Genomic DNA, 26,580 nt, shown 5'->3' with positions numbered 1-26,580 from the left:
TGTGTACGAGAGGATGCAACCTGCCTGCCTTCTTGCCTGTTTCTACCTTCTATGTGTAGACATCAAGTCATGCATATTTTGAGCTGTGATTAAAATAGACGCACCTTGTTCATAATTGCCAAAAGTTCACTAAGCACAAGACGCAATCGACGAGGTGAATCACTGTGTTCAAACTCTAAAGTCAGTCCATGCTGCAGCTGTGATACCAGGATGCTCTCTCCACTGCCTCCTCCAAGTTTATGCCTAATAAAGTACAAACGTGTAAAACAATTATGAGAACACTGGCACAGAAATAAAAGCATAAAAATGACCTTTTACAGAAATAATCTACAAAAGAATATATGAATTCTTTTCATATATTTCATGAGTGTATTACTTCTGAAATATTTTGTTTTTCTATTTCAGAGATTCACAACCTGTGTAAAGACTCCATTACAACTGACAGTTAACACCCACTTCCATTAACAACAGTGGCTCACTACTGGATCCACAATGGGGAGGAAGGACAAAACAAATGTCCAGAATTTGGGGGACTCAGTACAAGCTTAACAAGCCTCCTACAGGACTTCCCTGGAGGTCCAATGGTTAAGACTCCGCACTTCTACTGCAGGGGGTGGGGGTTCCATCCCTGGTTGGGGAACTAAGATCCCCGGTCAGGGAACTAAGATCCTGCATGCTGTGTGGCAGAGCCAAAAAAAAAATAAATAAATAAATAAAAATAAAAGCCCCTCAGGAGATTCCAATAAATCCTTCTACTCCAGGGGAACTTACCCTACCCCCTTCCCACTGAGAGTAATTAGCCTAATCAGTTTAGCCTGAGCACAACAGTGTATATAGCCAAAGTTCTCAGCACAACATTTTACAATATGGAATTCAAAAGACCCTAGAGGCCTTCCCTGGTGGCGCAGTGATTGGGAGTCCGCCTGCCAATGCAGGGGACACGGGTTCATGCCCCGGCTTAGAAAGATCCCACATGCTGCGGAGCGGCTAGGTCCGTGAGCCATGGGCGCTGAGCCTGCGCGTCTGGAGCCTGTGCTCCGCAACGTGAGAGGCCGCAACGGGAGAGACCACAACAGTGAGAGGCCCGCGTACCACAAAAAATAGAAATACAAAAGACCCTAGAATTTTAATTATAAATAAAAAATAACTTTAAAAAATGCTCTCCAGGGCTTCCCTGGTGGCGCAGTGGTTGAGAGTCCGCCTGCCGATGCAGGGGACACGGGTTCGTGCCCCGGTCCGGGAAGATCCCACAAGCCACGGAGCTGCTGGGCCCGTACGCCATGGCCGCTGAGCCTGCGCGTCCGGAGCCTGTGCTCCGCAACGGGAGAGGCCACAACAGTGAGAGGCCCGCGTACCGCAAAAAAAAAAAAAAAAATGCTCTCCAAAGTTCAGATTCCCAATCTTCTCTTTTTTGGAAGAGCGCACTGCAATAAGAAGCCCTAAAATCTCCAAAAAAATTTGATTCCCTCTTTTCACGCAAATCGAAATAAATACCAATCAATCCACATATTATATAGTATTACATTACCTAAGCTGCTGTTCTTTGCTGGCATCCTGTTCTAAAGCATGAAAGTCCACAGACAACAAAGCAACAATGGAATTGACAGCTTCCACTCCAGAGAGAAGACGAAGGATGAGTTTTTTATCCTGAGCCCAGCTTTGGCTCTGGTCAGCAGGAGCACAAAGTGCCATCCGCACCAAGCAGGGCAGGAGAAGTCTTAATTCTGGGTCACTTAAAGATGCCAAACGAACAACGTCCACCTTCTGCATTGCCTCAAAAGCAAAAGGACTGACAAACTGAAGGCTTGTACACTCGGTCATTATCACTGTTGATCCTAGTGGTTAAAAAAAAAAAAGTAGGGGTATAACTCCACATGTATGAGTTCCCCTCTTTTTAAAACCTCTGAAAAACGTGGTTTATCTTTAATAGGCCCTGATGTTGGCAATATTCCTGGCACAATTAAAGGCTCCCTATGTTTCTACTGCCACCTGGAAAATGAGAAAGAAAACAGAGTATATTAATGCCTCTTTCAGACTTAGGGACCTTCTGTTCTAATACTCCCATTTTGTAAAGAAGGAATATGAAACCCAGAGAGATTAAGTAACAGGCCCAGAGGAGTATTACTAGTCAGTGGCAAAATCCAAGGCTGAACCCTCATCTACTAAATCCCAGTCCAGTAATTTCTCCACTGTACCAGTCCTATGAGTGCCACAATGCAAGTAAAAGGACAGCATAGTTAAGGACGCTCACCTTTTGTACCTCTTTATTTTCACACGCCTACCCAACATATGTGAAGAACCGTTAAGCTTCTCTTTCCCACCCTCCACGAGTCGGTGGAAGCACTGGTAAATCGCCTCACTAGCCAGAAGTTATGACAGTTATAACGCCCTGGAGACCTTAACACTATCCTATATCCCCTGTGTTACTAGTAACAAACAAACAAAAAACCAGCTGTGTAGGTGCAATTAGCTGTGGGAGAAAGCTGAGTCCCACTTGGGCACTTCTCTGTCTTCAAGAGCAATCAGAAACAGAAAAAGCAAGTAGCAGGTCGCCAAAGCCATCCCCTTTGAGACCCACAGACTAGCAGAAACGTGGGTAACAGAGGGCTGGGCAGAAGCGTTTCGCTTTTAAGCAAAAGGAGCTGGCCTTTTAACAGAGGGGCGGGCTGATAGAGCCGAGGCGCCAAGACATGTGTGCTCATAGGTCTGGCCCCGGGCGTAACGAGAACCAACCAATCCCTCTGGCTGAGAAAAGTCGGGCAGGTTGCGGACATGGACCCCGAAACGCTCTGACGCCTGAGAAGTGAAAGCTTCATACCTTAAAATCTACCCTCCAACCTCCCGGTACCCCACGGGGATTCGGCGCCCTAGAGGCGGCACTAGAGGCGGGACGCGGTAGAAATCTAGAGCGCTGTCCAAAGTTGGGCCTAGGCGATAATCCGGATTCCCCAGCCCTGCCTGTGCCCTGAGTCGACCTGGGCAGCAAAAACCCAGTCGCCGGGACCAATCGGGGCAGCGGTGCGATGGGGGCTCGATGAGGACACCGCACAAAGGCACAGCCCGGGCTGAAGGGAGGGGAAAGCGGAGGAGACTGCTTCAACCTGCACAGAGCACCTTCATTCATCCCCAGCGCCTGGCTCCCGTCGGCCACCGTACTGGACTGAAAAGAAGGGTTGCTGCGAAAGGAAAACCGGAGACGTCGGCGATGATGCAACGGCACGCATGGGCGGCTCCACCCACTTCCGCCTTCTCTGTTTGCTCTACCCAACTTCCCCCTGGGAGTTGTAGGATCGTGCTGTTTGCAGTCTCTTTTCCAGAGCATACCAGCTGAATCCTTTTAGATGAATCATTAAGGCCCTCCGAACTGCAGTTTCATCATCACAGGACTACCGTGGCATTCAAATGACAACGTGTGTAAAAGAAATGTTAAAATTGGGACTTCCCTGGTGGCGCAGTGGTTAACAATCCGCCTGCCAATGCAGAGGACACGGGTTCGAGCCCTGGTATGGGAAGATCCCACATGCCGCGGAGCAACTAAGCCCCGTGCGCCACAACTACTGAGCCTGAGCTCTAGAGCCCGAGAGCCACAACTACCGAAGCCCCCGCGCCTAGAGCCCGTGCTCCGCAACAAGAGAAGCCACCGCAATGAGAAGCCAGCGCACCGCAACGAAGAATAGCCCCCACTCACCGCAACTAGAGAAAGCCCGCAAGAAGCAACGAAGACCCAAGGCAGCCAAAAATAAATAATTAAAAAAAAAAAAGTTAAAGTTGCCCCCACTATTCTTTGACCAGAACACTAATAGAACCAGACTGTACACATTTCTTTCCATCTCTGCCCATACAACTGTGGTGCCCTTTCAGCACCAGTTTTATAATCCTAGGATTTGTTGGAGAATTTAAAAAGCCATCTAATCCCAAGCCTTCTTCTGCTCTCGACCTCAACACACAGTCATCAATTAAAATTAAACATCTTCATTTCGGGTTCTCAGGAATCATAGATCCTTAGAGGACGATGGATGGAGTTTAAGGAATTCTCTAGAATCCGTGCAAAATTGTGAGTGTTTGAGTTCTTCTGGAAAGAGGGTCCAAAACTTGCAACAACTTCTCAAAGGAGTTTTGATCACCCAGTAGACTGAGAACCTCTAGTCTCTATATATTTTCATATTATTTCTGGTTCCTGATTCAACCAATGTGTATTTAACACCTTCTATTCAGCAGATATTATGCGGGGAGCCGAAACAAAAACATTTTACAGAGATACAGTACTTAATAGTTTCTAAAGCTTTGACAAAGGGATAATCTCTCTAAAAATAAGGTCTGCTTTCAACACGAAAAATCAGCAAAGGAAGAAAAGAACTCATGTGTGTTACAGTGTTTCTCAAACTTTTTTCCACCTGGCCCACAGTAATACATTTCACATTGTGACCCAGAGCACAGATATACATGTATATCCACATTTACAGGGAAACAAATGTTTTATGACATAATACACATATTACATGTCATGTATTCTATTTCACTTCTTTAAATTGCTGGTCACTGCACACTAAAATTGATTTCACAATCAATTTCACAATGGGTTACAAACTGTACAATATTGTCACTTTTTAGGCTGATAATCTATTAAGGACCTACTTACTGAACACTTGCTAGGCACTAGTGCTTTGTATCTGTTATCTGATTTAATTCTCTGAGGTAGGTAATATTATTTCCATTTTACAGTTGTGGGAATCGAGAGTGAGAGGTTAAGCAATTTCATTCTCCCTGGATGATCATTTCACAAGAGTGAAGGGAATTCAAACACTGGTTTGGGGGATGAATAAGAGGAGGAGGTGGATATGAACTAAGTGATTTTTTTTTTTTGCAGTACGTGGGCCTCTCACTGCAGTGGCCTCTCCCGACGCAGAGCACAGGCTCCGGACGCGCAGGCCCAGCGGCCATGGCTCACGGGCCCAGCCGCTCCGCAGCATGCGGGATCCTCCCAGACTGGGGCACGAACCCGTGTCCCCTGCATCAGCAGGTGGACTCAACCACTGCGCCACCAGGGAAGCCCCGAACTAAGTGATTTTTAAGATCTCTTCCAATTCTGTTTATGATCCTGTAATCACTAATGGAGATACAACATGTACATCCATCTTGATCTGTAGAGAATAGCAAATCATATCCTCCCTGAATGAGATATCTAGAGTGTAATGGTGATGAGTATTGATACTTATCTTCCTCCAAGTACCTTTCTCTTCCAATTTTTATCTCAGTGAATATTTCTAACACCGAGAGTTGCTCAAGCTAGAAACCTGGAAGTCATCCTAGACTCCAACCTCTCCCCCTCATATCCACTTAGTCAACAAAAGTCTTTCAAATCTACATTGTAATGTTTGCCAGTGAAATCATTTTTGTAATCATTCTATAGAACTCAGAAATCCTAGTGAAAAAAGATTTATTCATGAGCTTTTGAGTTTTAGATTGGCTTCCTCTGAGGCCTACTCCCTAACTATACTAAAACCAATTTTTAAAGACTTGGCAGATCAGATGTTTACTTAAGGCAGATTCGGGAACTTCCAGAATGGTAAATAATGCTAGAAATTAGACTTTGATTATCAAAGGAGTATCTTATCAAAGGATTATCAAGAGTATCTTATATAATTATGGCATACCTTTTTGTTATTAAATGTTTGAGGAAATAATCCCTTTTTAAGACCAATGTTGTACTGAGGCTCATTACCTTTTCTCCTCATGAAAAGACATGTTTCATCAATTCTATGATGACTTTTTTTCACATTTTAACATCTCTGAAACTGGGACATCTTACAATTACTAGGTGTTAAGCTGTACTTGACAGCATTTTTTTTTCTTAGTGGTACATAAAATGTTTTGCAATTACTGGTGTCTTAGATTTGATGAAACATGTTATAAAGTTCCTATACTTTAAGTCCTGGATGAAGTGAACATTCACCTCTGACTGGCTTACTTTGCGGAGCACAGGCTCTGGACGCGCAGGCTCAGCGGCCATGGCTCACGGGCCCAGCCACTCTGCGGCATGTGGGATCTTCCCGGACCGGGGCACGAACCCATGTCCCCTGCATCGGCAGGCGGACTCTCAACCATGACTGGCTTACTTTGATTTATTCTTTCCTACTTTAACTATTTTTCAATCAGACTAAGGGAAGAAAGAAAAAGAGAAACAAAAAAAGAGAAAAAAACAGTATCTACTGTGTTTCAGGTACCCTAGGTGCTTTTATGTAAATTATTGCCCAGTAAATGAGCTTCAACAAATTAGAAGACTTAGGTATTTAAAGGAGCACCAATGTTCTTTGGAAATAGAATCACGGAATTTCAAAAGTAAAGGGATCTCAGGAGATATCTAGCTCCAGTTTTCTCAACATGGAACTCTTTTTATAATTATCCTCAACAGTGTGTCTATTTTACAAAATTTCTTCAGTTGTTTCTGCCTGTCAAGAACCTTTGGACTCTTCTTTTATACCGGCTATCTGCTTTGGCTAAACATATCATATCTGCATTAATTTTTTTTTTTTTTTTTTTTTTTGTGGTACTCGGGCCTCTCACTGTTGTGGCCTCTCCCGTTGCGGAGAACAGGCTCCGGACGCGCAGGCTCAGCGGCCATGGCTCACGGGCCTAGCTGCTCCGCGGCATGTGGGATCTTCCTGGACCCGGGCACGAACCCGTGTCCCCTGCATCGGCAGGCGGACTCTCAACCACTGTGCCACCAGGGAAGCCCTACATTAATTTTATAGGTAAATTGTTGAGTACAATTGGGTCCAGCCAAGGTTCTGTAGCATAACATTAGAGACATCCCTCCAAGTTGACATAGCTCCACCAATCAAGCCTTTTTGGGTATAATTGTTCAACCAATTATGAATCATCCCAACTACTAAAACACTTCCCTTCTAAGGGATAAAGTTCACTTTCTTTAAGGTGGCACTCAAAAGACAGTTTTTTCGTGGTCCGACTCCTCTCTAGCCTAGACTTCTGCCATGTCCCACCATGGTGCCTCCGTTTTAGTCAGTCTGAACTGCTTGTTTCCCAAATCCTTCATGTTATTCATGGGTCTTCTCCCCCACTGTACTTCCTGTGTGGAATGCCTTTTATTCTCTTTATGTAGTAACCCCCAAGTATCCTTTAAGTCTCACTTCTAGTGTTCCCTTGTAAGAAATCCTTTCCTGACAAATCACCTATCTCTTCATTAGACCTAAGTACCCTTCTCCAGTGCTCCCAAGCCACCCTTTGCTTCTTTCCATCGTAGTACTTCATACATTACCCTGTAACTGTTAGAATTTTTAGTCTGTCCCTCTCACCAGAAAGTACTTTGAGGGCAGGATTCATATTTATTTCTTTGTCCTTGGCACACAGTATGGCACTTACTATTGGTTTTTTAAATTAATTCAAGCATGAATTATGAAATCTTAAATAACCTGCTGAATGTGGATTTCCGTGATCAGTTTATCAATGCTGTGAAAATAAAATATGAGCTTGGTATCAGCTATTCCCTCTTGTATATGCACTGCATTGTCACTCATACCACTTTAGAGGGCTTATCAAACTGTTTATACAAATGTTTCTCAGTAGACCGAGGGCTTAAGGTCAAGGGTTTGTATCTCATTACTAGGGTAGATAATCAATTCGTTTATTGAACGCATAGTGCTTTATCCTGGCTTCTGAGGATCTTGTTCCTAGAGTCAAGTAAATTTGTTAGTAGCTCCTAGGACATAAGTTTTTTAAACTTTAAAAACTGGGCAAGTTGTAATTTCCACTCTTTCAGAACCCTTCATTTTTACAGTGTTTCTGAATTCGTATCTGCAAGTTTTTTCAGCACCCAGGATGTAATTCGTTTGGTTGTGGAGACTTGAGACTCCTTTAAATCAGTTAACTGTCTCTCAGATTTTAACTCCATCATGTTATTTTACATTTTAGAGCCTGAAGACCCTTCAAGCTGATATCTTTTTAGTGGGGGTAGTTTGGGACAGAAGGGAGATAAAGCTTGAGTACTAAATACTTTACCCTCTGTATCTTTTCCATCCTTGCTCTTGCTAGAAACGTATTTGTTGTTGCCATTAAGCATCTTTTTTCTCTTGCAAGCCTTGGTTTATTCTGGATTTGACTCTTCTAGAGAACATAGGTATTATATTAATCATCCCTCACATTTGTATTTTAAAAATTTCAAAGTGTTTTTTGCAGTTTCCTTGGAGGTTCACGAAGCTGGTTAGGAAGATATGGTTACGGTTGAGTTCACGTACAAATGAGCAAATTGAGACTTCGAAGTGGTTCAATGATTTGTCTGAAGTCACAAGCAAGAAGGTGGCAAAACTAGGAGTACAAGAATCCTAATCCAGTGACGCCAAACTACTTCTACTAATGTGAAAAAAGTTCCAAGTAATTAAATGTTATAACTTCATTTAAATTATTTGCAAAACTCACACTAAAGCTAAGTTGTGTAATTTCTGGTATGTTACAAGAAGTCTATACGAAAAATATTACAGTGCCTTACTACATGCTAAGTGTTGCATTGGAACTGTATGCAAAACAGACCAAATTTCTGCCCTTATGGAGTCATTTGGTAGCAGAGGCAATCAATTATAAACTACAAAAAACACTATGAAGTCCCCATATAGTGTTACAATAAGAATATATAACAATAAGAGTATATAACAAGGGGCCCTGATCTGAGGCAAGGGTATACATGGTAAGTAGGGGGAGGCCTTAAGGGAAGAATAACCGTGGGACTTTCAAAGAACTCAAATGCCTAGGAGGCTAGGAGAACACAGGAGAAAGGCCCATTCTGGGGCTTGTGGAGAAGTAGGCAGAGGACAAATCATCTAAGACTTTTGGTATCTATCTTTAGAGCAAGAAGCAGCCATAAAGGGTTTTAAGCTACCAAGTAAAGAACATACTGAAAGTAGAGAGACGAAGTTAGGAGGATATTGCAGTGGTCCACCCAGATAAGGTTCTTCTACCCTAATCACCTTTATAGCATTGCATAGTGCTAATTTAGACTAAGGTCAGGCCAATAGAGGCAAAAATGGACATATATGACAGTAAATACAGAAGACCAACAGTTTTTGCTGACTGGTTACAAGGAAGAGTTTGTGGTTGGCACAACTGAATGGATGGTAGTGCCATTCACAGTGACAAGGAACACTATTAAGGACCAGGTGGTTTTTGTGGAGGAAGATTGTTGACTTTAGTTAAAAGTAGATTTACTCAAGAAACAACAAAAGCAGAATCAAGACAAACTCAGGCATTCTGAATGCAAGCCTATAAGACGCTACATGGTTTGGGGACTGTTGAAATGTATCACTAAGATTTTTTTTTCTCTGTAGTAGAGAGTGGCAAAGTAAGGAAGTTTTTAAAACATCAACCTTTTACCTTCACAAAAGGTCATTCCTGAAACAGTGCTGGTGGGTCGCTCTGAAAGAAAAAAAACACCTCAAACAATATTAAACAGAATTTCTGGTTACAGCTATAGGACCCTGAGAATGAGGGCTCTTTAGTTTTCAGTCCAGGATTGATGTTTTCTAGCGTATACACAGGAAGATATTGGAAACTGTAGACTTAGTATCAGTATAGATGATTCAGGAATACTTTCACAACAGTTAAATTTATCTTTTACCATGAGCCGAAACCACAGACTCTCTTCCTTTCTCTTTTGTTTTTGCTTATGTGAACCCTTCAAATAACCCAGTGTGCCCTTTGGACTTTTATACTCTTAACTATACGTTCTTGGGGGCATGGGGAATTGACTTACCTGAACTAGTTGTTAACAGAGCAATACACCCTGAATATCTTGTTAAGGGACTTTTATACTCTTAACTATACGTTCTTGGGGGCATGGGGAATTGACTTATCTGAACTAGTTGTTAACAGAGCAATACACCCTGAATACCTTGTTAAGCAAAGCCTGAACATTTAACATGCCTGAGAGATAACGGTCCGTTTCCCTAGAAACTAACGTTTCAAAGGTTATTTATTTACTACAAATAGCTTGAATAGAGCTCAAACAGCATTTCTACCTTTATCCTGAAGTAGACGTTCTGCCTCCAGACTTCTTAAAAACCTACAAGGACCCTATAGCTCCAAATATTTAATAGTTCTGTAGTAACAATTTTGTCTTGGGCATATTTTGATAATAAAATCATTAAACAGAAAAAAAATTGTTAGAACATGTTGTAATTTTGATTCTAGAATTGTGATAAATGTATATTTGTACCTTTAGTAATAAGCTGATATTATTTCAAGTCACCTCATCAAGTTCATTAGCAAATACATACAAGGTATACCTCGGAAACATTGTGGGTTTGGTTTCAGGCCACTGCAGTAAAGCAAATATAATGAAGCAAGTCACATGAAATTTTTGGTTTCCCAGTGCATGTAAAAGTTATGTTTACACTATACTGTAGTCTGTTAAGTATGCAACAGTATTATGTCTAAAAAAGCAATGTACATACCTTAATTTAAAAATACATTACTGCTAAAAAATGCTATCATCTGAGCCTATAGTACCAGTAACATCAAAGATCATTGATCATCGTAAGAAATATAATAATAAAGTTAAAAATATTGTGAGAATTACCAAAATGTGACACCGAGACATGAAGTGAGAAAATGCTGCTAGAAAAATGGCACTGATAGACTTAACGCAGGGTGCCACAAACCTTCAATTTGTAAAAAACCCATTATCTGCCAAGTACAATAAAGTGAAGTGCAGTAAAATGAGATATGCCTGTACTTACGTAAATAATGTGCTACTAATATCAAGATGCCAAGGTCACTTGCATGTGCAATATATTCCTTGTAGAACATTTCAAAATGTTCACCATATTCCATGATTTTACCTCTCAATCTGTAGTTCTTAATTCATATGGAGAACTTGGCAGAAGTTCTGCAAGAAAAGATTCCCAGGGATTCACTACCATCTTGAGCTTTCAAGTCTTAGATTTTGCCATGATGTACCACAGTGGGTCACAATGTAAAAAGTATATTTGCCTAAGGTAGGGAACATGTCTGTCTCTAAGCAGCTTGAATTCTTAACAAATACTGAAGAAAAAATATCAGTAAGCCACTCAAAATAGGATTTTTCAGAGATTGGTTTTCAATACTTAAAACTACAAACAGTAAAGAAAGGGTGTATGTAGTTGAGCAACGAGTACCCCTCCCCCCCAAAAGCTTGATTTGCAGGTGTTTTTATTTATTTTAAATTATTTATTTATTTATTTGGCTGCACTGGGTCTTAGTTGCTGTACATGGGATCTATTTTTTTTAGTTGCAGCATGCAGGATCTAGTTCCCTGACCAGGGATCGAACCCGGGTCCCCTGCACTGGGAGCATGGAGTCTTAACCACTGGACCACCATGGAAGTCCCTGCTTTTTAACTTTAACATAAAGTTAAACTGTTTTAATAGTTAGAAAAAAAATCAGAGGTAATATAAACCATAAGACAAAAAAATTTTAAATAAATGTTCCAACAACATACAGGATTCTTTCTTTTTACTTCCGCTGTCAGAAACGATTTTAAAATGACCACAACAATTTTGGGATCTGTCCTTACTCAGCTTAAGTTTGGACAAAAATATTTTAAACAGAAGCTTATAAAAAATGCGCTTAGCTATTTTCAGTGGGTTGTTCATATGTGAACAACACTTTTCTGGGAGTTCCCTGGCAGTCCAGTGGTTAGGACTCTGTGCTTTCACTGCCAAAAGCCCAGGTTCAATCCCTGGTCCAGGAACTAATATCCCCCAAGCTGTGCGGCACAGCCAAAAAAAAAAAAAAAAAAAAAAACCCACTTTTCTTATGTTTCAAAAACATCTGTGTGATTTAAAAGAGACACAATTAAGCTTTAAATATTTGAAGGTAACTTGTTTAGACTAGAAAACATATCAAACCGATCAGCCTAAAAGGAATTAATACGTAGGTACATATACAATTTTCCTGTATATTATACACCGAGGTATGATTAAAATCTTTAAAAAAATAAAATACTTCAGATGAAGAAATTGAAACTCCATTAGTCAGTTTTTAGGTTGCCCCTTTTCATTTATAAGTGACATAAAAATACTACTTTTTACACAAATTTAAGACAAATATTTTCAACAGAATGAGACACCACAATGAAGGCTTCATGAATAATTTATTCCATTTGAAGTTTTTTTTTTGTTTTTGTTTTTTTTAAAAAGTATAAACCTTTTCATTTCCTCAATCACAATTTGTACAACTCAGTGTTATGGCATTCGGCAGCAATAGTGTTTGTTCCTTCTTCTTTTTTTGTTGCGTTAAAGAAAAAAGAAAAGCAATTGGACCATATTAAATCTCACTGCTAAACAACTTTAAAACGCCCCTTCATAAAGTGACCAAGCTATTTTGAGAGAGTTGATGCGGACATGTCCAGTAATGACATTACAATTTGTAGTTTAAACTCAGTAACTTTAAGGTCCACAAATCCAGTTTACTTTGAAAACTAAAGCTATTTTAAAACTTCATGAATACATCAACCTGAGGAGTATTTTAGGTCCCAAATCCAGTTTTTAAATTAATACTCCACAAAAAAGAAAACATATATATAAAAATTTAAACACAGTTCTGGGCCCATTAAAACACCAAGAAAAATCGAAAGGTCAAGATTTCTAGCAGATTTTTTTGAGGGGTGGGGGGAAACAAAAAAAAATGTATGTCAAAAACATTTTTCCTTAATTTAGACAAACTAAACTCTTAAGAGGAAACCCAGACCAAAACATCACTCATGCAACATTAAATGTATTAACAGACTGATATGCGATGCCATAGTGGATGAATAGCAAATTATATGATGCAACAGCATTTAAAAACTTCCTTTTAATGTATTCAATTTGAACATTTTAAATAATGCAACATAGTACTTTGATATTACAGTATTAACATAGTGCTTGATTAAAGATCTGAAAATCTTTGTAGTAACACATTAAGTTAAAAAATTACCTCAGAAGGTAAATATGAAGACGAAAGGAGAATATTTTAATACAGTAATCTGTGCCATACTGACAATTGAGTACGAATACAGCTGAGGATAGTTGACTAAGTAGTAAGAGCTTAATTTTAGTGGTTTAAGAAAAGTTAGAAAGATTTAAAAATTACAGCTACTTTAAAATTTAAGGATTACATATAAGTACACTTGGTGGCCTTCTGGCCAAACAATAAGGTGTACAGAAATTTATTCATACAGTGTTAATTCACAGTCCTGATAACTGAATGGCTTGCATAAGAAAGGTATGGCTAGATGTTTCTCACTGGCTGGAAGCAGACATTATATAACTAATCTTTTAAAATGCCAAAATATTCAACTCCCACCCTGCTTTGTAATGGATAACTGCACAAAAAACAGACATTAGCACTGTAACAAAGAAGTCAAGGTGTTGGTGATCAACTGGTATAAAGTATATTACTTTGCTTACCTATTTAAACAAAACAAAACTACCCATACTTGTCTGTGACAGTACATTAGTAGTCAGATCCATCATCCTGCATGAAAGGCTTAATTTATTTTTTTTTTCCTGAACCAAATCTCCTGACCTTTTCTAATGGCTATTTAATAATTTTCTATTTGAGTGTGAATTTATATATGAAGGGCAAAAAAAATCTTATCAGTAAATCCTGTATATTTGGGAACTATTCCCTGATTCCCAGATAAAAAGGAATTGTATAATGGGTTCCTTCCTTATGGCTCCATATAAAAGAAACTATCAGGGAATAATTTTTTAAAAATCTGTTTTCAAACTGAGGTGTGGTTACTATAGGCTAGTGATTTAAACAATTGAGAATACAGCTTTTATTTGTAAGAGTCACTATTGAGTTAATAAAATATATAAAAAAGGATACTGTTTTAATAGAAATTCCAAATAAGCATCTTTCCCCTCAAATCTCAGACAAGTTTTTTTTTAAAGTACAGAACAAAATATGCCAACATAATCTGTAGTGTGTTAGCATAATTTAAGAACAAATGCAGAGATGTGATCTTTAAATTTTAACTTCAAAATATGCTGACCATTGGGATTGCATTATAATTTTGAAGAAATGATCAAAAACCTCTGTCACCAATTGTTTTTTCTATAGGAAAAACAAGACTTGCTAATGTTTCAATATACACAATTTGAAGAAATTATATTGTTCATAAGAAAGTGATATTTAAGCTAAGCATATAGTATTTACAAAACAAGTTTCAGTTAAAAAAACAAAAGCCAACCAAAAAACAACAAAACATACCAAATTACAGTTTTGTAAATACAATCAATTTTGTCCTTGTAGAGAATTAGTGAACATACAAATTCAAAATTTAGCTAGACTGCTTCCAAGAAAGACAGGTAGACTTGGCGACTGTGAATTCAAGTCAGCGACACAGGTAGGAGGCTAACTTGGACTCTCTTGTGAGCAGCACTGTAGAAAGGATTTTTTAAGGGGATAAAGCCTGCATAGAAGCAGTTATCTTGGCATGTGCAAACAAGAAGAGGGAAAGCTGTATTGAAGGAAGGGGTGAATTAAAGTCCCTAAAATTCAAGTCCCTTCTTTAGGGAGGTGAGAACCTCCTTGGCATATGCCCTGCCTTAATCTGAGCTGTGTTACAGAAAAGTACAGACTCTGGTGTTTGGGACTGCCATCTCCAAACCAAGAAAATTAAATAAATAAAAAGGCAAAAGGAAACAGGTTAAGTTTAGAAAATGGTTCTTTAACTAGTGGAATAGTCTGAATACCAGAATTCACTGAGGATCTATTTACACCACAGTTTGATTGCACTCACACATCCATACATATGCATACTCTCACACACATTCCCAATCTTTAACTAAAAAAAAAAAAGTCAATCAAGAGTGACTGCTCTTAAAATAATTTGTAAAATGCCTAGAGCTGGGCTAAAGTTCAACCTTATAGCAGATCCTGAAGATAATTTTCATAAGTAATAATATTCCCATGCCTAGATGTGCCACTGTTAAAACAACAACAAAAAATGTAAGCATGTAACATTAAACACCAAAATTAGTTTAAGCATTCAGTAGCAAATGTTTTTCTTGTAAAACTAAGTTTCTTTCACTGGAAATGGCCTGAAATATTAGTCATAGCCCTAAACCATAGTACAAAATATAACTGAAGAATTCTCATTTTATTCTAAGTTAAACCACCTAACAATATCACTTGTATATTGCCATCATGTTATTCTGTAAAGGTGTGACTGATATATAAAATGTTGTAAGACCTGGTACCTTTTCAATTTATAAACACAGTGAACTTCATTACTGTACATGTACTCTGCAACTACAGCTTAGCTGTAAATCCTCCACACACAATGGTATGGACATTATTCCCCCTCTATCCCCATTAAACTGTACATCAAGACAATACAAATTTACTGTCCCACCCACCCCCTTACAAAAAAATAATACTCTAAAAGCAACCCTACTGCAACTTTTTAATTAAGACGATTACATATATTTTAGACCAATTGCTTTAAAGCAAGAAGGCAGTATAAACCTTCTAGGAAAATTTTTATAAAAGAGGTTAAGAAATATAAGACAATTTATACATTTAAAAACTTACAATAAATAAGAGATGCAGGCATTTTGAATACTAGATACTATAATCCAATACAAGAACATCTTGATGTTCTGAAGCCATATGTTGAAATTCATTGTTCCTCATGTTTCCTTCTCCATGCTTTTAATATTCATTTAACATGACTGGGTACTATGGCTCATTACTTTTCACAAATACTGTGACTGGAAAAAAAAGGTTAATTTTGCTACGAAAATGTTATAATACGCTTTGTATGATCAGTCATCATCCTAAAGAGTTCAGTATAGTCAATGAAAAATAACAGGGTTATCGCCCATACCCCCAAGTCAAAACAATATTTGTTGAAGTAATAAGAATTAGACCCCATCACAAATGACTTTCACTGAGAAGATAATTGTAACTTAATCTTGCAGCGAAATATCTTTTTCCCTTGTTCTTTTCTTGCACAGTTCCATCAAATGAAGATCACAGCATATTCATGATAAAGTTATATAACTGATTCAGCACCACAAAATGAATTGGGAGACATGAGCGTCTGTCCTGGATTGCAGGGTCACAGGTTAGCCAGGAGAGTGCATTGTACTGTTCCAAAACAAACCTGAAAAGCAAGTAAACTATGTAAGTCACGTGTTTACTTGCACTTTAAATTCTGGAAGCAATTTCCAATGATGGCATCTAAGATTCAAAGTCAATTTAAAGAAAAAAGTGGAAGGTATGAAATAGAGAGTCTTGAGGAGACTAAAGAAAACTGATTTTCATTAAAATTGTTCTCAAAAGTAGACTACACGTGTTAGAAAGAAAAGCACTCACTCTGAATGATATATAATTCATCTAGCAATCCAAGGGTGCATAACTGTAAACTACCGCCAAAAATGAGAAAAATACATAAGGATCAACATTGTATTCTTGCAAAGTTGTTATGGAGAATTCTTAATGGTAAAAAGAGCTGTACCTGAGGACATCTGAAGTCTGATTTGAGTCAAGTGGGTGGGAGTGTTTACTGTGAAGCAGCTCGTCAGATTGCACTGAAGGCACGTGGAGGTGCAAAGAGGCCTAAAAAATAACAGGTAATCAGTCAGCCAAATGGAAAAGATCTGTTGGTTTTACCTTATTCTCGCAAGGTCTCTTCCTTGATGAAATACATTTTAGATCTATGTAATGAATGGGAGCCACTATAAACATGTTTGATCTTCTTCTTTAATTCATTACATAAGTAATTTTTAAGTGTGAACTTAAAACTTTTTCAGCTTTATTGCTTTTGAGACCGCATAATAATCCTGAAAAAGGATCTCTAATTATTTGCTAAGTGTAACCTGCCTAGATATGTAAAGTAAATGTTTAAGAAAGCACAAAATTGATAAACCTGAGTACAGTCTCTAGGTTACATAGACTGTGCAAATTAACCTAGGCCTAGCAATGAAAACAGTAATAGAAATAAGCATATGCAAATATTTTACTTAGGAAGTGATAAACCTTAAGCAGAGCTACCTCTGGTGGAATTGTGAGCACAGATGCATTCCTTTGCCCACTCAATTTCACAATGGAGGCTTAATAACAACTGGCACACCCATTTAGGTATGGCAATGAAGAATGAAAGAAAGGAATGTGGTACTCGTTTCACATTTCAGTTCCACGACCAGGGATCAAACCCGAGGCCCCTGCAATGGAAGTGCACAGTCCTAACCACTGGACCACCAGGGAAGTCCCTGTAGAAACTCTTGACAGGTCTCACTCTGTATACTACTGTAAAAGGTACTATTTTATATTTAGGTGTTCTCTCCTCTACAATTGTAATATACGTATAAAATCTTGTTGTATATTCAGAAATATAACCAAAAATATGTTTCAACTGCCCATAAACTCTTGATTTGAGTTATAAGCAAACGTCTCTCATGTGGCAGATCACTACAAATAAATGAATGTACTTAGTACCAGTGCTCTAATTTCAATGATAAAAAGATTTTTTAATCATCTAGGTAACAACCTATTTTTTTCCCAAGCCAAGAGAAACATACCAGATGGTTTTATTTGCCTATGGTATAGAAATAAAATGGGATGTATGAAAACAAAAGGTGAACAAAATTATGGTAAGTTATGCCTTACCTGATAATTCAGACCAGAAGTCCTAATCTTGTTACACTGTATCTGAGGGTGAATGCCCACTTTACACTATCCTCTCTGCAAATATTGAGTAGAAAAGAATCTGGATAGTCCCTTGGACTTTTTGTGAAGTGGTGTTTCTTAAAAATATGTTCTGTGAAACACTATTAATAGGTGTTACCCTTTTCCTGTGTATTAAAGTAAGTTTGGTGGTAAATGGCAGGTAAACAATGTTATTTGCTGCTGTTTTTCAGAGCTTTTAATGTGTATTCTAACAACAAAAGGGGGGTGGGGGCAGAAAGCACATGTAGCACTTCCGAAAGCACCGAAGAACACTTTGTTTTGTAGAAACTCCAAGGTTTACTATGATGCAGAAACCCCCTTGGGAATATGTTCTTGTAATGAGATCTGTATAGACCATTGCACAAAGAATAGACTGGAAGAGGAAGAAAAGTCATATGCTAGAACTATTACCTTGGCCAACACTCTCTAATTATATTACCTCACTAATAGTCAATTCAGATCAACAGCTCTTGTATTCTTCATGAATGTGCCACAGCAATTCATTGCTTAATCACAAATGTCACTGACTCAATGGTATGTGAGCCAAGGGAACCAAGATTTAATAGCAACAGGCTTAAAAGACAGCAACAAGCCTATTGGTTAAAGTAACCACTAAAATATAACCCTAAAAAACTAAAGCATACTATTCAATTTTTACCCTACAAATAAAAATCAGCTGGCAAGTAGTTAAGTTAGCATGATTTATGGACTAAATCAGTCAACTTCTGGTGGGTTTACATAAGTGAAATCAGATCTAAATTTGTTATTTTGGAATAGGAGTAGTAGCAGCAGGAACAAACTCTAGATAGGGCTTTCACGTCTCGTTTTACCATTTTATGATTTATCTCAACCTTGTTATATCACTTGCTAATGAATTTGTTTCAATAAAATAAGTCACTGTGGGTCTGAGAATCTCATTACTTGAAAACCACTCAATAGTTTTAACAGCAATTTACACAAAGCTAGAAAGCTTTTTTAAGGAGGTAGTAAATGGATCTAAATATCAAATATTTTTACAAAGATTATGAAACCTTTAATTCCCAAAATGAGGCATAATAGGAGTGCAGAATGACATAATTCAAAGAATAATACTATATAATCATGAAAAGATCCGGGTTTTAATCTTGAGTCTACTACCAATTTATGACTTTGGACAAATGAGTTTTCCTGAACTTTTAATATGCTCACTGAGAAAATGAAGAAGTTAGATTAAGGGTAATATAAGGTTTCTCCCAGCTCTAAACGTCTATACGTGCAGCTGAAAATAACTAAGAGTAAGGGTCCCAGAAATTCGATTTAAAGTTATTTAAAGGTTTAAACTTAATATGAATTTAAGAATTACAGTTGTTTCATAATTAGATTCATAATTCTCTCTGTAATCTTGTCTAGAGAGTCGTATATGGCAATGCATTTAAGACCTCAGACAAAAGTTACAAGAGTTCAAAACGCCACTTCTCTGTTTCTTAGGACTTAAGCCGTCAATTAGGAATTGGCAAAAAAAAAAAAAAAAAAAAAGCAATACCTTAAGAAAAAGGGGACACTGATATTGTGCTTGAGGACATGCTGACCAGAACCAGTCAGGTAACGGACCCGCTTTGGCAGTTGATACAAAGTAACCAAGGGCCAATGGTTGCTGAAGAATATTAGTTACTTCATCATGAGATTCTGTTGAAAGTAGCCGATCAGTACCCTGACCCTTAAAAAGACAAAATTAAAACTGTGTTAGTTCATTTGATATAGCTAGCACTAGCTATAAATACAGAATGGTTTATGGCAATCAGTCTCATTATTTTATTACTTCAATTTAAAATATACTGAAGGATATTTTAGAAAGTCAATTGCTATATATCATAATTCGCATTAAATAATGAGTTTTAAGAGTTGCATGAGGAAATGAATATACCAAGTATTTAACAAGTTTGTATTATTATGTCAAGCCCGTGTTCAGTGTGTGTGTATATAAACCTTTGCATCTGACTGAAAAATACAAAATACTCAATGAACTTTCTTATTTCCTAATACGTCCTCAACTAATTCCTGACCATCACACCCCAATCCAAAAGGTGGACTAAATTTAGCTTTGTTTATCTAGCACTATCTATAAAATGCAGTTAATAGTGTTTTGGAAAGAAATATGGCAACATGAAGAGCCAACTATTAAAGTGATGCTCATATCCTTTAGATTAGTCAATGCATTCTTTGGTATTTATTTTAAGGAAACATAAAAAGAAAAAAAATGATATACATGGAAATGCTCTTTGCAATTATTACCTAAAACAGAAAAAAATAAAAGACTTAAATGTCCAACGTTTGGGGAATGATATAACAAATTATGGTAAAGCAACAATGTAACATTAAAAAGCTGCTAAGGGAACTCCCTGGCGGTCCAGTGGTTAGGACTCCATGCTTCCACTGCAGGGGTACACGTGTTTGATCCCTGGTCGGGGAACTAAGATCCTGCAAGCTGAGTGGCCAAAAATAAAAAATATAAAAAGCTGCTTACACTTTTTGAAAGCTGCAACATGTGAAAGGAAGGTAATTTGCTAAAAGCAAAAATGGTTTCTGGGAATTCCCTGGAGGTCCAGTGATTAGGACCCCACACTTTCACTGACGAGGGCGCGGGTTCAATCCTGGTCTGGGAACTAAGATCTCGCAAGCTGCACAGAGCAGCCAAAAAAAAGGTAAAACTGATTTTAGTAAAGAGGTATGCTTCTCCTTATATATTTTTTCTCTTTTTTCTGTAATCTCATTTCTTTCCAGTTAAAAAAGAAAAAGGAGGAAGGTAAGGTTGGACAAAGATGCTTTATTTTAAACTTATGTACATTACAATAATCAAATAACCACTATATATAATTTCATTCAAATAATGATGTTATTCAAATGAAGCCCAATTAGTTTTGAGTTCAAATAGAATGACATGACAGCCTGCTTCCATAGCTGCTAAAAATAAGGGGGGCGGGGGAGGGGCGCATGTGAGAGTCTGTTTTTTCTGTTCTTATTAGAAAATTATTTCCTTTATGTTCCTTGTCACAGCCCTGATACGAATGGCAGCTCTTAGGGTAATATACTGATTCTCAGATAATATAATCCTATATCCTGCTATGGTGAAGTAGCAGGAAAACTATAAATATAAAAGGATTAATGCCAAGTAGTCTAGAAAATACAAAGTCCGAGAAAGCAGAACCTTAGAGACTCTCTTAATAACGTACAACTCAACATACTGATGTCTCTAAGGTAGAAGTACATGAATGTACTGCTGTAATGCTCTGGCTAATTTTCAAGGAAAAAAAGTGTTCTATTTCATTGATATAATCCATTACTAAGTTAATGAATGACACTTAGATAAACTGAACTTTTATAACAAGGTTACCTTGCCAGCATCACCTCCATGGGGGTAATGAGATCCTGGAGAATGAACAGGAGATCCCGTTGGAGATGCAGGAAGGATATTAATGATATCAGGGTCAAGATCATCTCCTGTGTCTAGCAAATCAAAGATACCCATTCCATCTGCTCCATCTATACAGGAGGAAGAAAAAAATTAAATACTCCATTTTTCATATCCTATGGTCATTTACAGGAGAGAGTTAATGGACTTTAACCAAAATGAGTTAATCAACATCTACCGAATGTCTACTATGTGCCAACTATTGTGCTGGGAGCCAAATAATCAACTGTGCATAAATAAGCATGTGGTAGTCTGAATAATGGCCCCCCAAAGATGTCCAAATCCTTATCCCGGGAATCTGTGAATATGTTACCATAAAGAACTTTGCAGATGTGATCAAGCTAAAGATCTTGAAATGGGGAGATTATTCTGGATTATCCAGGTGGGTCCAATGTAATCACAGGGGTCCTAGTAAGAGGGAGGCAGTACCATTAAGAGTCAGTGAAGATGTGACTATACTAAACTGCTGGCACTGAAGATGGAAAAACGGGCCATGAGAAAGAGATGTAGGTGGTCTCTAGAAGCTGGCAAAGGCAAGCAAACAGATTCTCCCTTACGGCCTCTAGAAAGAACCAACCCTGCAGACACCTTGACTTTATAGCCCAGTAAGACTGAGTTTGGGACTTCTGACTTCCAGAACTGTAAGACAGTGTGTGTTGTTTTAAGCCACGAACTATCTGGTAATTTGTTACAAATAGCAATAGGAAACTAATACAAATGCTGGAAATGAAAACATATTTAAAATGAGACCATTCCCGACTAATTCCTAAATTCTTTACTATTAAAATATTCAAGTTACTGTATAACACACTAAAAGAGGAGAATAATTAATACCCATACTTGTGATTTTAGAGAGATGCCATTTTCTAAGGTAACCACTCAGAGCAACAATGGAATATCACTTATTTTCTCTTCTTCTAAAATGCAATCAATAGGTTCATCTAGAAAACTTACAAATTACTATATTATTCTGGCAAATCAAAACACAAAAGAATATAAAATGACCTGCAAAGTTCATGTACAGGTAACTCAACAGCACATACATAAACCTGTACATTGGGACTTCCCTGGTGGCGCAGTGGTTGGGAATCCGCCTGCCAGTGCAGGGGACACTGGTTCGAGCCCTGGTCCGGGAGGATCCCACATGCCATGGAGTGACTGGGCCCGTGAGCCACAGCTACTGAGCCTGCGCGTCTGGAGCCTGTGCTCTGCAACAGGAGAGGCTGTGATAGTGAGAGGCCCATGCACCGGGATGAAGAGTGACCCCACTTGCCACAACTAGGGAAAGCCCTTGCACAGAAACGAAGACCCAACACAGCAAAAATTAATTAATAAACTCCTACCCCCGACATCATCTTAAAAAAAAAAAAAAACCTGTACAAATATTTTATGATCCATGTTGACTTTTAAAATAAGTAAACATTTATGGGATAATTCATAGCACTAGTTCTGATATCAATAAGGTAGAAGAATGGCTGTTTCCTGTTGCACTTCAACAAATTACCACAAACTCGCTGACGTGAAACAACATACATTATTCTCTTACAGTTCTGGGGGCGAGAAGTCCAAAATCAGTTTTATTGGGTTGAAATCAAAGTGTTAGTCATTAGGCCAAAATGAAGGTACTGGCAGGGCTATGTTCTCCCTTGAGGCTCCAGGGGAAAATCAGTTTCCGTGTCTTTTCCAGCATCTAGATCCATCTTCAAGGTCAGCGGCATAGTCATTTCTCTCTGACTTTGCTTTCCTCTGTTTCCACCACATGCCCTTCTCCTCTTTTGTGTACAGTCAAATTTCTCTCTATCTCCCTCTTATAAGAATCTGTAAGATTGCATTTTGGGCCCACCTGCATAAGCCAGGGTAATCTCTCCATCTTAGGATCCTTAATTTAATCAGATCTGCAAGTCTTTTTTTTAGGTGGGGGAGAGGGAATATAAGGTAACATTCACAGGTTTCAGGAACATTCACAGGACACAGATGTTTTGGGAGGTATTATCCACCCTATAATCAGCCACAATCATCCAGATTTATTTTATATTTGCAAACCTGTACAGAACAATCCACCTACCATTGTTGGGATTGAAAGCTAAGTCCAAATTTTCAGTGGTATAAGTAGCTGAAGCTACTTGCACAGAAGCAGAAGTAGGAAACACAAGTATATGAGTACATGATGTATCCTGTGGGGTGTTAAGCTGAGACGTCTGCATGTTTAGAGTGGTGCTTCTTCCAAATACAGAACCAGTTGACACAGAATCTGGAAAGAAAATGAAAGGTATTTTTTTCTTTTAATAAATGAAAAATCGATTTTACAAAATACGTAGAAACTTAAGTGCATAAAGAATTAAATCTGATATAAACTAAAGATAGCTAACCTGGCATAATAACAAAAGAGCCTTGGGGTTCCATTGCTACCAAGCAAGCACTGAGAATGCTGGGAGAGTCTGCAGCAGATATACCACACATTCTACACATGTCTTTCAGTCTTTTACTTAGGGACTGCAAGTTTCGACGACTCAGCAAACAGCTCCAATCTGTGGGTATCAACAGTAAAAAAAAAAAAAGAAAATATCTAAAGTAACAGCATTGTTAACACTGTATAGAACAAAAAGTTAAAACCTAATGGTTTTAAAATTAATGTATTCTTCAAGAGTCATCATTAAGTCAAAAAACTCTTATTGCTGACTTTACTCAACATCCTTTATCCCAACTTTAATGTACATTAATATCAATTAGGACCTGCTGAACACAGGATGAGTTGCACACTAAACAGAAAGGGGGAAAAAATGGAAGATGACAAGAATAGTAGTAATAACACTGATATAAAGTTCCAATATGTCCTTTTAAAATCTGAGTTAAGCCATTTGTGGACTGGACATATGTGGTTACTCTTTAAAAACACAACAAAAAACTAGATTTTTATAACCTTTGCATTTTATTCAGTACCTATTCCGAGATATGGTCAGAATAGTATATGAATTAACATAAAACAGAAATTAACCATTCTCCTGCAAAGTATGGCTTACAAACAGCAGAAGCAAGAAGAACTACAATCCTGCAGCCTGTGGATCAAAAACCACATTCACGGAAAGACAGACAAGATGAAAAGGCAGAGGGCTATGTACCAGATGAAGGAACAAGATAAAACCCCAGAAAAACAACTAAATGAAGTGGAGATAGGCAGCCTTCCAGAAAAAGAATTCAGAATAATGATAGTGAAGATGATCCAGGACCTCAGAAAAAGAATGGGGGCAAAGATCACGAAGATGCAAGAAATGTTTCACAAAGACCTAGAAGAATTAAAAGAACAAACAAACAGAGAAGAACAATAAAATAAATGAAATGAAAACTGCACTAGAAGGAATCAATAGCAGAATAACGGAGGCAGAAGAATGGATAAGGGACCTGGAAGACAGAATGGTGGACTTCACTGCTGCAGAACAGAATAAAGAAAAGAGAATGAAAAGAAATGAAGACAGCCTAAGAGACCTCTGGGACAACATTAAATGCGCCAACATTCGCTTTATAAGGGTCCCAGAAGGAGAAGAGAGAAAGGACCCGAGAAAATATCTGAAGACATTATAGTGGAAAACTTCCCTAACACGGGAAAGGAAACAGTCCAGGAAGCACAGCGAGTCCCATACAGGATAAACCCAAGGAGAAACACGCCAAGACATACAGTAATCAAACTGGCAAAAATTAAAGGCAAAGAAAAATTATTGAAAGCAGCAAGGGAAAAACAACAAACAACATACCAGGGAACTCCCACAAGGTTAACCGCTGATTTCTTAGCAGAAACTCTACAAGCCAGAAGGGAGTGGCATGATATACTTAAAGTGATGAAAGGGAAGAACCTACAACCAAGATCACTCTACCCGGCAAGGATCTCATTCAGATTCGATGGAGAAATCAAAAGCTTTACAGGCAAGCAAAAACTAAGAGAATTCAGCACCACCAAGCCAGCTCTACAACAAATGCTAAAGGAACTTAAGTGGGAAACACAAGAGAAGAAAAGGACCTACAAAAACAAACCCATAACAATTAAGAAAATGGTCATGGGAACATACATATCGATAATTAACTTAAACGTGAATGCATTAAATGCTCCAACCAAAAGACACAGGCTTGATGAATGAATACAAAAACAAGACCCATATATATGCTGCCTACAAGAGACCCACTTCAGACCTAGGGACACATACAGACTGAAAGTGAGGGGATGGAAAAAGATATTCCACGCAAATGGAAATCAAAAGAAAGCTGGAGTAGCAATATTCATATCTGATAAAATAGACTTTAAAATAAAGAATGTGACAAGGAAGGACACTACATAATGATCAAGGGATCAATCCAAGAAGAAGATATAACAATTATAAATATACATGCACCCAACATAGGAGCACCTCGATACATAAGGCAACTACTAACAGCTATAAAAGAGAAAATCGACAGTAACACAATAACAGTGGGGGACTTTAACACCTCACTTACACCAATGGACAGATCATCCAAAATGAAAATAAATAAGGAAACAGAAGCTTTAAATGACACAACAGACCAGATAGATTCAATTGATATTTATAGGACATTCCATCTGAAAACAGCAGATTACACTTTCTCCTCAAGGGTGCACAGAACATTCTCCAGGATAGATCACATATTGGGTCACAAATCAAGCCTCAGTAAATTTAAGAAAATTGAAATCATAGCAAGCATCTTTTCTGACCACAATGCTATGAGATTAGAAATCAATTACAGGGACAAAAAGCCTAAAAAACACAAACACATGGAGGCTAAACAATACGTTACTAAACAACCAAGAGATCACTGAAAAAATCAAAGAGGAAATCAAAAAATACCTAGAGACAAATGACAATGAAAACACGACAATCCAAAACCTATGGGATGCAGCAAAAGCAGTTCTAAGAGGGATGTTTATGGCTATAAAGCCTACCTCAAGAAACAAGAAAAATCTCAAACAATCTAACCTTACACCTAAAGGAACTAGAGAAAAAAGAACAAACAAAACCCAAAGTTAGGGACTTCCCTGGTGGCACAGTGGTTAAGAATCCACCTGCCAATGCAGGGAAGAGAGGTTCAAGCCCTGGTCCGGGAAGATCCCACATGCCACGGAGCAACTAAGTCTGTGTGCCATAACTACTGAGCCTGTGAGCCACAACTACTGAAGCCTGCATGTCTACAGCCCATGCTATGTAACATGAGAAGCCACTGCAATGAGAAGCCCTTGCACCACCACAAAGAGTAGCCCCTGCTCACTGCAACTAGAGAAAGCCCGTGCACAGCAATGAAGACCCAGTGCAGCCAAAAATAAATACATTTATTTTAAAAAAAACAAAAAAACAAAAAAACCCAAAGTTAGCAGAGGGAAGAAATCATAAAGATCAGAGCAGAAATAAATGAAATAGAAA

General features: G+C 38.2%; 2 protein-coding genes across 8 annotated transcripts in view; both read right to left on the bottom strand.

Moving 5' to 3' along the window:
- The window catches only part of INTS2 (integrator complex subunit 2), a 51,940-nt gene extending 48,762 nt beyond the window's left edge, over positions 1–3,178 (bottom strand). For 3 of the 6 annotated variants that reach the window (XM_027087276.1, XM_027087281.1, XM_027087280.1), the window contains exons 1-3: positions 3,102–3,178; positions 1,529–1,835; positions 105–243 (exon numbers count right to left, since the gene is read on the bottom strand). In XM_027087276.1, coding sequence (XP_026943077.1) covers positions 105–243; positions 1,529–1,835; positions 3,102–3,120 — 465 coding nt within the window. In that variant the 5' untranslated portion in view covers positions 3,121–3,178. Of the gene's footprint in view, positions 1–104; positions 244–1,528; positions 1,990–2,818 lie in introns of all 6 variants that reach the window. The other 3 variants (XM_027087279.1, XM_027087278.1, XM_027087277.1) reach the window with 3 other exon arrangements.
- An 8,942-nt stretch (positions 3,179–12,120) lies between these two features.
- Positions 12,121–26,580, bottom strand: part of MED13 (mediator complex subunit 13) — a 95,232-nt gene continuing 80,772 nt past the window's right edge. For both annotated transcript variants that reach the window (XM_027087275.1, XM_027087274.1), the window contains exons 25-30: positions 23,527–23,685; positions 23,223–23,408; positions 21,080–21,228; positions 19,232–19,405; positions 16,499–16,599; positions 12,121–16,144 (exon numbers count right to left, since the gene is read on the bottom strand). In XM_027087275.1, coding sequence (XP_026943076.1) covers positions 16,012–16,144; positions 16,499–16,599; positions 19,232–19,405; positions 21,080–21,228; positions 23,223–23,408; positions 23,527–23,685 — 902 coding nt within the window. In that variant the 3' untranslated portion in view covers positions 12,121–16,011. The remainder of the gene's footprint in view (positions 16,145–16,498; positions 16,600–19,231; positions 19,406–21,079; positions 21,229–23,222; positions 23,409–23,526; positions 23,686–26,580) is intronic.

The sequence above is a fragment of the Aethalodelphis obliquidens genome, unplaced genomic scaffold (assembly GCF_003676395.1).
Source record: "Aethalodelphis obliquidens isolate GAN/ISIS:26980383/991018 unplaced genomic scaffold, ASM367639v1 scaffold58, whole genome shotgun sequence".
Lineage (NCBI taxonomy): Eukaryota > Metazoa > Chordata > Mammalia > Artiodactyla > Delphinidae > Aethalodelphis > Aethalodelphis obliquidens.
This window is presented reverse-complemented; position numbering and strand designations above follow the sequence as displayed.